This window comes from Notolabrus celidotus, chromosome 20 (assembly GCF_009762535.1).
Source record: "Notolabrus celidotus isolate fNotCel1 chromosome 20, fNotCel1.pri, whole genome shotgun sequence".
NCBI classification, from domain to species: Eukaryota; Metazoa; Chordata; class Actinopteri; order Labriformes; family Labridae; genus Notolabrus; species Notolabrus celidotus.
In genome coordinates, this window is record NC_048291.1 from 29,160,088 (window position 1) to 29,174,216 (window position 14,129).

The 14,129-nt window shown below is 45.8% G+C and overlaps 1 protein-coding gene across 2 annotated transcripts in view; it reads left to right on the forward strand.

Moving 5' to 3' along the window:
• grapa (GRB2 related adaptor protein a) overlaps nucleotides 1-12,811 on the forward strand; it is a 39,807-nt gene extending 26,996 nt beyond the window's left edge. For both annotated transcript variants that reach the window (XM_034710503.1, XM_034710504.1), the window contains exon 5: nucleotides 11,588-12,811. In XM_034710503.1, the coding sequence (XP_034566394.1) occupies nucleotides 11,588-11,773 (186 nt within the window). In that variant the 3' untranslated portion in view covers nucleotides 11,774-12,811. The remainder of the gene's footprint in view (nucleotides 1-11,587) is intronic.
• Nucleotides 12,812-14,129: the final 1,318 nt, after the last annotated feature.

The following is a 14,129-nucleotide window of genomic DNA, read 5'->3' on the forward strand; positions in this document are numbered from 1 at the left end:
AAACGCCACCAAACTGTGAGTGTTACAAAGCACACTCAGCTAAGTGTGGAGAAGAGGGACGGCGCCACGCTCGCACACAAACACCCACGCTCTGCAGGACAGCACGACAGAACCATTCACCACACATGACCTCTGACCCCGGGCCTCTGTCATATTAATGAAACATGCAGAGTGAGGAAGCTTCTCTTGTTAGCATGAGATGATTTTGCAATAATCCCACCTTCAGGATGTGTTGAATGTGAACGCTCAGGTTACTTTCAGGGCTTTGTGTTCTGCAAACATCTGTTCTTGGGTTTCGAGACGTCACAGGTTCAGTTCAGTTTGACAAAAGCAGGACAGGCCCTCCTTTTCCAACATAACCAGCTGCTCAGGTGTTCAGATGTCACTTCTCTGTGTCTCGCAGACACAACCAGCTCTGAGAACTCTCCACATGTCGCTGTTAATGTAGCGTCAGGGTTTGGCGTTGAGGTGCGGCTCGTAATGAAAGATCAGAGGACCGCTGCTGGTTTGGAGCAGAACCAAAATCAGTCATCTCGGGAGGCGGGCCACAGGGAGGGAACGCCGCAGTGCCGCGGAGAGTTGATTTAAAGGGCAATTATTTACATCAGTCATGATCAGGTTGTTCTGCCAAGTTGAAACAGAATGAGGCACACAATGAGGTGTGTGCTCTCCTCTTGGTATAGAAAGCATGGAGGAGGGTGTGGTATCAGGACAGCTGGTGTCATCGTTTCTCGTGTTTCAGAGTCCTCTCAGTCCAGTTCGGTGAGACTGATGGAAGGTACTTCCCGTGCTTGTGTCACCGAGGGAACTGCTGTTGTTCTTACGTTGATGCCGGCAGGATCACATAGCACCTTAACTACTCCTGGGAGTGGCAGGCCTGGAGGCGAAAGCTACAGAGAGATGTGATTTAAAGCCACCCTGACATGACAGCATGTTCACATCTCTACTGGAACACCAGCAGAGTGATTAAACACACCTCATCAGACTCACCTCTGAAGCACAGGAGAGTGAGGACCAGCAGTCAAACAGGGCTGAGCGTGCAGCAACCGTCACTCTGAGAGCTGAAGGGAGGGATGATTTATGAGAGTCAGAGATCAGGGATCAATCACCGGGATCCTGAGAGAGTGTTAGGACATTAAAACCTCCCAATGGGCTTCTTCATCTCCTTAATGTGGCTCCAGATCTGGAGCAAGTCCATCAGAAGTCCAACATTCATACAGCTGGATGTTTGTGGTTTCTGTCGTAGCTAGAAGTCCTTCAGTTAAGCCGTAAAGGACTCCCAGGTCAGGTCTTTGTTTTGGATGTTAGTCAGACTCAAAGTCGGAGTTAAGGACGATGTCTTGTATTTTTAAATAGACAGAAATAAAACTGAATCGTCGACGTATCGTTGAAGCATTCTGGGATGTTCTGGGAGATGTGGTCCACGTTCTTGGCGTTCCTTTGGCTTCTGATGCCAAAAACCTGAACCCTTATGGACAGCCTGTGTGGTGTCCGGATCAGAGACTAGACTAGAAGAGAAGATGGACACAGATCTGGTGGAATTTTGCCGTCACAGGTGTGGTTGAACTCTTGACCGTGACCCTGTGTTGCATATAATTCCCCATCTCTACTCTCCACCTCGCCACGTTTCCTCTCTCATTTCATCTCTCCTCTCAAATAACAGAAAAACTATGTAATCTAGAAGAAATACTTCAAGTAGAAAAGCCGTCTGATTGGTCACGTATTAGATCTATATGATGTGCGTGAATCCAGTTATACCGCCATCTACTGGCCTGGCATGCACGGTGCAGCATTTCCAGTAGTTTCTGCAGACCGAACTGTTTTAGGAATGCCGATGTCTTTCAAAACACAGAGGAAAGATGTTTCTGTTTCTGACAGGGCCACGCTCGTCTACGATGTCTTTGGAAAGTCTTTGCAGCTCATTTGTTCGGGTTTAGCCGCCGCAAAAGCTGCGCCATGCTTCCCTGAATCAGGCCCTCAGTCTCTCCTTGTCTTGATGTTCTGATAAAATCAAACTTCATTAACTGACGGCACTACGACGCCGCGATATCTAACTGTAGTCTTGTAAATTGGGACCCTGCATGGTACCCAGTCTTTGCAGAATCTTGTAGTTGTTGCTTTATTCTCTCAAGACAACATCAGACTTCAGCTTTCTCAGATATCTCCAGCGTTCAGCATTTACAGTCGCTCATGTGTCTTATACATTCTCACCAGAGAGCTGGAACAACATCTCTCCGTTTCTCATGCCCGATGTATTTTTAAATATTTCTCTCTGATGGAGTCACATCTTCTGTGTCCGCTCCACAGATATCATCGTGGTTGTATTGCACTTAGCTCACTTCCTGTCCCAGGAGTGCTTGAGTCACAGGATTAACACGATGCGACATATCACAGTAAGGTCTCATGACTCATTAGAGGTGTATCTCTGTCTGTACTGTGACCGGTTCATCACCTTCATGGTGCATCAATAAGTATCCTCTTAATGGGTTTAAAGGCACTTTTATACCCGGCTTCAAAAAGCATCAAAAGAAACAAACAGCTGTGCTTGATCCTGCAGGTTGGTCCAGTTTTCGTCCACAGTAGTGAAGAAGAAGCCATCACGCTGAGGTGACTGCTCACAGATATTGCAGCTACAGCGTGCTCTGTGGTTTTGCATGGAGTTTGGTGGCCCATGAGTCAGTGCTGTTAATAGAAACTAACCCAGGGAAGGAAATAACAATGAGCCACCCAATGTACATGTGGCTTCCTGTGTTGTTGACAGAAACAGGAGGGGGTTTATTTATGTGGTTTTTAGGAGCTTGTCATATGGGGGGGATTTTATTTTTTCACATGTTTGCATCATTCTTATCTTTATGTTGCTCCAAGGCAAAATGCTTGAAGCTAACCATCAAAATAATAACAACAAATCAGGAATAGAAGTTGCTCTGGTAAGAAAGAGGGAAAGGTTTGCATGGCCTCTCTGAATGACAGCTTCCTGAATCTGCACCACCCAAAAATAGAAGTCTTGTGTATCTGATCTGGAGGACTCCGACCTGCTGGATCAGAGACACAGCCGGAACGCAACGGAGCGGCTCCAGTGGAAGTTAACACATTGACTAGAATAGAAACCTATATCCTTGCATATCATTCCTGACTCTCTCCCCATCTCCTCATGTTCCCTCTTTTCATCTCTCCTGTCAAATCACCGCGAAAATATGTAATCTAGAAGAACTATGTCGAGTAGAAAAGCCGTCTGATTGGTCACGTATTAGATTTATATGATGTGTGTGAATGGAGTCCTTCAGATCCCGTCTCTCTTTCTACACCTGCTGCAGAGTGACAGAGTGCCGTCAGACACATTAGGACTCTGTTATAGCTGCAACACCAGGAGATGAATCTTCTCACTATCCTGATTTATTCAGAGATGTTCGACTGCCGCAGTGTTTCGCCCGGTGGAGCAGCAGACTTTCAGATCAGCGTGACAGCTTTTGGTCCTAAATATAGGTTTGTGTTCTCACAAAGCAGCTCCTCTCAAAACTCATTTTTTGTGCTCGTCGTAAATCACCGGGGGAAATCACAGCGTATATTCAACATCTGAGCAAACGGAGCAGGTGTGAGTTAGTGAGTTTAGCTCCGGGCGATCTGATGGAAGGTAAACTGGAGATGACGAGAGCCGTCCCAGAGGAGGAGGGGGAAACTGTATGGCCTAAATCTAAATCTCAACTTATATTCAGAGCTGAATCAGATCCCTGTGAGGTGTTTAAGACATCCAGATCAAACCCCAGTCCATCATGTGTTTCAATACAGCAGCTGTCATCACGAAGTCGGCTTAATGGACGCATAATTATAATAATTATGGAATAATGGACGAAGTAAAACGCCTTTCTGTAATTGTTTTCAGTCAAGTTATGCTCTCCACTGAAACCAGGGTCTAAATTTAGTTCCTTGGTAGTTTATTGCCCCCTAAAAGCCCCTTCTTAGGGGGGCAGTACTTCCTAAAGGACCAGGAACTTTAGGGGGCGGGGCCTGTAATGCTGAACATGTCTCCATCCACAGTAACCTCACACACACCTGTGATTCACTTGGTTTAATAACTCCTGAACATCGGTCTTCTCTGAGCCTGATAGTGTGAACGCGTCTCTGTCAGCTCCCGGTGTTCCAGTTTTAAAAGTGACCCTGTAAATTGGAGATCTTCATCTGAGCGTGTCAGTGTTTGTGGAGTTTACACAGCTGTTGAAACACAGAGGGAGTTCCTGGGAATGCAAACTAGTTTTTATTCTCCAAATATCCTCATCAGATATTTAATGATCGTCTAAAGACGTTTGTGAGGGATGCATTCGGCTGAGAGTCTCCAGTTAACAGGGTCGCTCTTTAAACTGGAACACCGGTCCATCTCTGACGTGGATTTTACAATCCCTCGAATGTTTCTGACGTTTTGAATCTTCTTTGTCTCGAGAGCTCGTCTCCTTCCAAGCACGATCAAAAACAGCACAAGAGGAATCTCCTTCATGCTAACAGGCTAACCTTTGTCCTCTTACTGCCCTCTACTGGTGTGGAGGAGTAGTGCAATTATGTCTTTTTATATTTTATTCTTAGACATACATTAAGTCCCTCTGTCCCTCTGCATCAGCGCTCTGACAGCAGCGAGGATGAGATTCCTCTAACAGGCAGAGAGTGGATTAGGGAAGGCTAAATTGGTGGAGGTGAGAAAGAAGGTGAAAGAGAGAGAGAGAGGGTGAGATAAGAATAATGTCAAAATGTCAAATTTAATGACCTGAAAGAGAGATAAGGAGGACGAGCTGTCTGGTATGGATTTATACGACACAGAAGGAGGTTACAGATTTGTAATGTTCCTTTAGACGCAGATAAACTGCTGATTTATTCATTTAATCTAATTCAGGCTTCATCAGTCTGTTTACTATAACATACTCTTAAAGCTACGCTGCCTCAGGCCTGAGCGATGAGGTCATAGGTCAGCTTGTTGTTCTGGATTAACATCAACACTAATGAGGGTTGCGTGCCAGGTAGACTCACGTGACTCCTCTGTCCTAGAAAAGGTATCTAACCTTTCAGACTGCAGACACTATGATCTGGTTTTAAAACACAGAGGACTACGTTGTAGATGTAGTCCAGGATGTCGTCCCGTTGTAGTCTTCAGGTCCTCGTATCAGCACCACATGCCCACCAGCTGAGGGAGCCCTGCACGTCGAAGGCGCTGTGTGACTATATCTCCTTAGAATAACATCTGTCAGGACCCGTCAGAGCAGCTGAGTCATGCCTCCATGTATGAGGTCGTGTTTATTCTGCAGCCGTGTTAATGATAATCATAATTGAGCACAGTGTGCACGCTCTATTGTCTGTTAAAGAAATATAAATAGAGACAGATTTAGCAAGAAGAAGGCATCTCAAATATTCAGCCGACACGGAGTCTGCCAGTGAAACCTGCTCTCCACGTGTGAGCGAGTCTGTTTGAGCTTCAAATCTACAACCTGAGTTTCTTATTCAAACACATCAATCTTCCTTTAATCAGAAAGAAGAATGTTATGTTCATATTTTTAAAACAGCATCATAAATAAAGCTTTGAGGAGAACAAAGAGATCACACACCATCCCGCCTCAAACACAATCCACTCTCTATATTTAGCTGGATCCAAACGGACTCTTTGACTGTCATTTTATATAAACTCACGGTCAGCTGGTCTCATATCTGGAAGGCTTTAACACAGCTCCTGATGATTGTGTCTGTGTGTGATCTACAGTACAGCAGTCCTCTCTTTAATAAGGCTGGCGTTCATATGGAGCAGAATATTCAGATTAGACACGGTGTAATGAATACAAATGCCTGTCAGGAAATTGAGGCCCTCTTGTTGCAGAGAGGTAGTTTAAACCTTTTCATAAACCAATCAAAATTAAAACTGTCCCATGTTTACAAATGTGTTTCTGATCGGCGTCCATCTGCGTTCTTTCTGCATCATCCTGACGTAGTGACGTACGGTTCTTCTCCACAAGATGAGGTTTCAAAGTGGACGACGGTGGAGAGATTGCGTTTAGTAGAAACACAGAAGACTGACCTCTGTCTGTGGGTTTTATCATCTTGGGAGGGAGCGGCAGCAGTAAGGTCTTGTGTTGCCACCTAGCTTTCATGGCCTTGTCTCCTCCTCCTTGCACTCAATCAGAGTGACGGCCAATTCCACTAGATCCATGTCCATCTCCGATCCGTCTCAGCACCAGATCTGATAGGTTTCTGTTCTAGTCAATGTGTTAACTTCCACTGGAAGTCACTTTCACTTAACTACAACAACAAACCAAAGTCATGATGAGCGGAGCCAGGCCTGGACTCAACAGGTCAGAGGTTTTCAGAGGACCAGAAAGACAACATGGATGAGGAGAGGAGGAGGAGGAGAATCCTTGATTCAGTGATTACAGAAGGGGAAACCTCGGTCACATGACTCCAGCTGTCCTCCTGCTGGGTTCTGAAAATGCTACCGGTGGGTGTTGACAGACGAGAGAGCACTGAGATGGACTGCAGTGGATGCATGCCCGTAAACACCTGAACATACATATGCTGCCACCCAACTGTGCAAGCACCAAACTGTGTCTAATCGTACGACGCTCCTGAAGGTTGAAGCGTGTTTAATGACATTTTGAGCACCTTGACAAATGACCTGTATCACAGCAAGGTTTAAAAAACATCCATGACACCACCTGGGACATAAAGCATCACATTGGTGGTTCAGGACATCATAATAATCTGGTCCAGTGTGAAGGGGTCCCACTTGGTCCTTGCAGAACTGCTTCTCATGCAAGAAAAAGGCTGCAGAGAAAGTGTTCTGCCTTAATCTAGTTGCTGACTTCTCCTCTACTTGTCAGTCTCTCCCTCTCTGTGTCCGACATCCCTCATGATCACAGCTTTGTTTTTGAGTCCGTTTCACAGTGGAAGAATAATCTTCTGAGGACCAGAGGAATCTGATTCTGTTCATGTGGTTGCTTTATGCTCCATCCCTCCCTTATTGTGCAGCAAGTCTTCCAAACTAATTCCACAGCAGCTCATTACACGGCCTTACATCGCTTCTTATCGCTCTACAGCAGGACGGGGAAGAGTTGTCATATTTATTAGTGTTTCTCTCCCAAAGGTTCCTCTTGTGTCTCTTTGCTTTCCCTCCAAACAGAAGCTGGTTTGTGCAGAACTCTGACCTCTTTCTGACATTATTTGGGCCGTGTGTGTTTGCCTCAAACGCCCCATGTGTGTGTGAGTGCGTGCACGCAGAGACGAATCTAGTGCACAGCTGTAGTCCATTGATGTTACAGAGTAATTTGTTCCCCTGTCAGTGCTCGCTCTGGATCCGAGCCGGCGCTGAAGAGGACGATGATCACAAGGCAGCCGAGTGCAGCGGATACAGGCGGACCATATTTCTCCTTCCGAACCGCTGCCTCGCAAGCTGGCGTGGAAAAATGAACCGCATTCCTCTCTGCTGTCTCACACACACACACACACACACCGACCAACACACACATCGAAAAGCTGAAACCTTAAAGAAGCAAACAGGAGCCTGTTCACACACGCTGGCTCACACCCAAGTAAACAGGCAGGGCGCTCTAACAACAGGTCTAGACTAGATTAGCAGAACAATAAAGGATCATTATTCTGGGATTTAATAGATTTAGCTGATAAATTGAGTCACTGGATCCTCACCCTGCTGTCTGATCTGTGTCTAACTGAGCACCTGATACTACAAACACGAGTCCAGGTCCAAAACAAACACCTGTTCTTACACACACACAGAAAACTCAGCCTCCCTCTCGGCTCATATCACATCCCCTCGTCTCAGCGGGAGAACAACTGACAGCTAAAAGGTTAGTTAAGTTCAAGACGCTCTCCTTAAAATAGCCTCTTTTATTCTCCTAAAACTGCTTCACTGGGGAGCCGACAGACATCAGAGGAGGCGTGCTTTCAGGAGGGAAGAAAAACACGACTCCTCTGAACTCAAAGAGAGACCGAGGAGTCAGACGGAGAGAGAGCAGCATCTCACGTCTGAGCTGAAAACACCTCCAGTAGAATTTGAACACTGTCTATTTCAGCAGGTGTGTTTTTGTTGTCTTCTGTATCACACTCATGCACATTTCTCTGGATTAACACCGCCCCTCTGTTTCTGTCTCTCATCGTGGCGCTCCTCATGTCCACTCTAAGCTAAGTTTAAAGCTGCTTCGCTCTGATAAAACTCAGAATAATAAACAAAGACACTGAGAAGAATCATAAAGATACACAAGGAGAGACTTTCTCTGAAACGTCCTCCTTCAAAGACGGCATCCAGAGTTTAAAAGAAGTTCAGGTCTTATTCTGAGGGTAGAAATGTAATGAGAGCAGAGTCTGAACGTCACACTTCGTTCGTCTGCGTCAGCGTCTGGAGGAGGCGGCGTGTTGAAGTGCCAGCTGTGGCCTCGAATGTGTCATGTGAAAATGTGAGCCAGCTGTCACTCCGTCTACCTGTTGGTCGAGTCTGTCTGCTGAGTCAACCTGTTGTCACCTCAATCACTCTGTCTGCCTGTCACGGCCTGTCTGCTGTCGCTGTGGCACATGTTCAGAATCTAGCTAGCATCGTGTACATAAAGATGAACGTGATGCTTCCACCTCCTCCTGCTTCACAAAAGTGAAGCAAACATACCATCACATACACTCACTAACCAGGACGCACATTTAACGCGCCCGACTTGACGTCATATTCGTCAGGAGCATGGCGGGAAAAATGTTGTTTTGTTAATGTTAGGAAACTTTTTCCTTGAATACAATTTGTTTATGTTATCACTGTTAGTTGTTGTCCTCATATAGTGACCTAGACTTCAATTAAACAGTCAGGCAATGTGAAACTGAACTTTCTAAAAGCACCTGAACACACTGAAGTCAGAAGATCGACTTCTCAAGACTACTCACGACTACTCAAGACTACTCACGACTTCTCAAGACTACTCAAGACTACTCAAGACTACTCACGACTTCTCACGGCTACTCACGACTTCTCAAGACTACTCATGACTACTCACGACTTCTCAAGACTACTCACGACTACTCAGGACTACTCATGACTACTCACGACTTCTCACGACTACTCACGACTTCTCAAGACTACTCAAGACTACTCAAGACTACTCACGACTTCTCACGACTACTCACGACTACTCAAGACTACTCAAGACTACTCAGGACTACTCAAGACTACTCAAGACTACTCAAGACTACTCAAGACTACTCAAGACTTCTCAAGACTACTCAAGACTACTCAAGACTACTCATGACTACTCACGACTTCTCACGACTACTCACGACTTCTCAAGACTACTCACGACTACTCAAGACTACTCATGACTACTCACGACTTCTCACGACTACTCACGACTTCTCAAGACTACTCAAGACTACTCAAGACTACTCAGGACTACTCACGACTTCTCAAGACTACTCACGACTACTCAAGACTACTCATGACTACTCACGACTTCTCACGACTACTCACGACTTCTCAAGACTACTCAAGACTACTCATGACTACTCACGACTTCTCACGACTACTCACGACTACTCAAGACTACTCAAGACTACTCAGGACTACTCAAGACTACTCAAGACTACTCAAGACTACTCAAGACTTCTCAAGACTACTCAAGACTACTCAAGACTACTCATGACTACTCACGACTTCTCACGACTTCTCACGACTACTCACGACTTCTCAAGACTACTCAAGACTACTCAAGACTACTCACGACTACTCACGACTACTCAAGACTACTCAAGACTACTCACGACTTCTCACGACTTCTCACGACTACTCACGACTTCTCAAGACTACTCAAGACTACTCAAGACTACTCAAGACTACTCAAGACTACTCAAGACTTCTCAAGACTACTCAAGACTACTCATGACTACTCACGACTTCTCACGACTACTCACGACTTCTCAAGACTACTCACGACTACTCAAGACTACTCATGACTACTCACGACTTCTCACGACTACTCACGACTCCTCAAGACTACTCAAGACTACTCAAGACTACTCAGGACTACTCACGACTTCTCAAGACTACTCAAGACTACTCAAGACTACTCATGACTACTCACGACTTCTCACGACTACTCACGACTTCTCAAGACTACTCAAGACTACTCAAGACTACTCATGACTACTCACGACTTCTCACGACTACTCACGACTACTCAAGACTACTCAAGACTACTCAAGACTACTCAAGACTACTCAAGACTACTCAAGACTACTCAAGACTTCTCAAGACTACTCAAGACTACTCAAGACTACTCATGACTACTCACGACTTCTCACGACTTCTCACGACTACTCACGACTTCTCAAGACTACTCAAGACTACTCAAGACTACTCACGACTACTCACGACTACTCAAGACTACTCAAGACTACTCAAGACTACTCATGACTACTCATGACTACTCACAACTTCTCACGACTACTCACGACTTCTCAAGACTACTCAAGACTACTCACGACTACTCACGACTACTCAAGACTACTAACGACTACTCACGACTTCTCAAGACTACTCACGATTACTCACGACTACTCACGACTACTCACGACTACTCACGACTACTCAAGACTACTCACGACTACTCACGACTACTCACGACTACTCACGACTACTCACGACTACTCACGACTACTCAAGACTACTCAGGACTACTCACGACTTCTCATGACTTCTCATGACTTCATACGACTTCTAAGGACTTCTCACGACTTCTCATGACTTCTCATGACTTCTCATGACTTCATACGACTTCTCATGACTTCTAAGGACTTCTCACGACTTCTCATGACTTCTCATGACTTCATACGACTTCTCATGACTTCTCATGACTTCATACGACTTCTAAGGACTTCTCATGACTTCTCACGACTTCTAAGGACTTCTCAAGACTTCTAACGACTTCTCACAACTTCTCAAGACTTCATACGACTTCTCAAGACTTATCACGACTTCTCAAGACTTCTCACGACTTCTCACAACTACTCATGACTTCTCAAGACTTCTCGCGACTTCTAAGGACTTCTCACAACTTCTCATGACCTCTAACGACTTCCCACGACTTCTCACGACTACTCATGACTTCTTATGACCTCTAACGACTTCTCACGACTTCTCAAGACTTCTCACGGCTTCTCACGACTTCTCACGACTTCTCACGACTTCTATCAATTTCTCATGACTTCTCATGACTTCTCATGACTTCTCACGACTTCTCACGACTTCTAAGGACTTCTCATGACTTCTCATGACTTCTTATGACTTCTAAGGACTTCTCATGACTTCTCACGACTTCACACAACTTCTAAGGACTTCTCATGACTTCTCACGACTTCTTATGACTTCTCACAACTTCTAAGGACTTCTTATGACTTCTCACGACTTCTCACGACTTCTCATGACTTCTCACGACTTCTCACGACTTCTCAAGACTTCTAACGACTTCTCAAGACTTCACCTCACAGAAGTTTCTGACCTCACTCGTATTATTTTCTCGTTGTTCAGACCTCGCATCACTAACGTCTCACTCCCTGTCTCCCTCTCTGACAGCGTCCCCATCACGCCCACGCTCTCTTCGACTTCGCCCCACACCACCCCACCCAGCTACGCTTCCTTCGCGGTGATGTCATCGAACTCATGGACTGCTCCGACTCGCTGCGCTGGAGGGGCCGATGTCACGGTCACGTAGGATACTTCCCCCCGGAGTACGTCCAGCCCATCTACCACTGCCAGTGACCCCCGGCCGCCCTGCGAGGTTCATCGGCTCGCCGTCTCCGCCCTGACCTTCACACTGCTCACCTGCTCTGCACCTGACCGTACATCTGTGGAGCGGAAGAACTGACAACCTGCACCTGAACACCCGGACAGCTCAGATTGTGCTTCTGACTCCTCCTACTTTCCTGTGACATCACCTGTCAATCACAAGCCCCGCCCTGTTAGCTGCTTCCAGCTAAGAAATCGCTTTAACCTCATCCCACTGCTCCACTTCTCCAATACACGGACCTCGACACTGTGGAGAGTTCACACACACACACACACACAGACACACACCTCCATATACACACTCACACACACACACACACACGCCTCCATATACACACTCACAGGAGTCATCATTTATTCCAGCTCCGGTTCAGACTCACGACACGCTAAACTCCGGGAGGTTGTTCAGGGAGAGAAGTTTCTCTTTGCTACAGATGAGTCAGGATGTGTCCCAGTTTTTACCCGCCGCTCCCACACGGAGGCCGACGAGCTGATTGGAGGACACTGAGCATAATTGTGTTGTAAACATTGAAGCTCTGAGGAGAACGCCGCAGCACGGTTCTCTCTGGCTGGGCTGGGAGTGTGAAAGTGTGTGTGCTGAGGCATGCATATCATGGGTGTTAACCTGCAAACTTTATTTATGTGTGTGTTCATCGTATGCTAACGGGTCAGTGGATGATGCATGTGTATCTGAGTGTGTCAGTGACGGCTGCTGTGAGTGCGTCTGTGCGGCCCTTTGCTCTGAGGCCACTGAGTTTAAGTGACGAGCACCGCCCAGCCCGACTCCATGCTTTTATTTCACAGCTGACAATGTAAACTCTATAAGGGGGGTTTGTTTGTTCTGATGTATTTATTCATAACCATGAGTAATCCTAAACACATATATTACACGTAAGACTGAACCATGTACAACAGACTCTTTATGAAAACACAAACTCTGAGCGGTCTTCCATAAACCTGTAACGACGAATCATTGAAATAAAGTGAGAAATTTACCTCTTTCAACTTTGACCACACGCGTCTGATAACATCCACTGAAGCCTGAACGACCACGGTGACACAGCATCAGGGTTATCTGAGGTTGAATTCAAAGGAATTCTCATAAAGCTGTTTTATAAAGACAGAAGTGCCAATTAAGCGACATGCAGTCTGTAACTTGTTGCCTGCACTCCAAAGGTGTGAGTGAGCGTCCTGGCAGAGGCCAAACACAGACGGTTACATAACAGAGGATGGAGAAGAGTCTAATGTCTAGTGTTGGATAAATCCAAAGCTTTCCATCAGGCAGAAGCTTGAACCACGAGGAATGCATGCTGCTGAAGTCATTCAATGATTTGAATATCCACTCTGTGTTCTTTGGTTTGTTCCTTTTAATCAAACTACAATAAACATCATGAATCTGAGGACACATACAGCCGGGGAGTAAATGTGACAGACATCCTGCTAATAGTACAAACCAAACAAGCACCAACATGATGATCATAAATAAATCACCATGTGCAGAAAGAACAACAGTCTGACTCAATGCATGCTGGGATATGAGGGTGTTGCAACTGTACACAACAATATTTTGCCTCAGAAGACAAGTTATATTTTATTACTGTGCAGCTTTACAGTCATTCAGCGATACATGAAACTCTTGGAATATAAATAAGGTTTCAGAAAATCCTCCTTGGTGGGTCTTGGATCAATCTATGTTCCTGCAAGAACTTCACAGCTCTGTTCTTGATAGTACCCATACTGTATAAGATGGAGGGTTCTGAGATGAACTGCTAAACCAAACAAGGGTTGCATGTGGAACCTCTCAAAGACATTCTTAAGAACCTTTCATAGGTGGTTCCATGACTCAACGTTAACATCTCTGCTCCGTCACAGCACTGGAGCTGATAAGTTTTAGCTCTAGTCAGCGTGTTAACTTCTACTGGATCTGCTCAGATGCATTTCTGCTCCATCTCAGCTCTGACAATCCAGAGCGTCCACAGCAGAAATGCAAGACTTCTATTCCCTCCAGGAGCTCGAGGCATCAATTAGAACAGAGCAGATCGAACAGGACAGGAAGTCAGACACCACAACAACATTACTTTTCAGAATCAAACACTCTGTGTTATCACCAGATCGTATTTCACTTAACTACAACAACAAACCAAAGTCATGATGAGCGGAGCCAGGCCTGGAGTCAACAGGTCAGAGGTTTTCAGAGGACCAGAAAGACAACATGGATGAGGAGAGGAGGAGGAGGAGAATCCTTGATTCAGGGATTACAGAAGGGGAAACCTCGGTCACATGACTCCAGCTGTCTGGAGGTCCTGCTCCGTGCAACATTCGAGTTCGG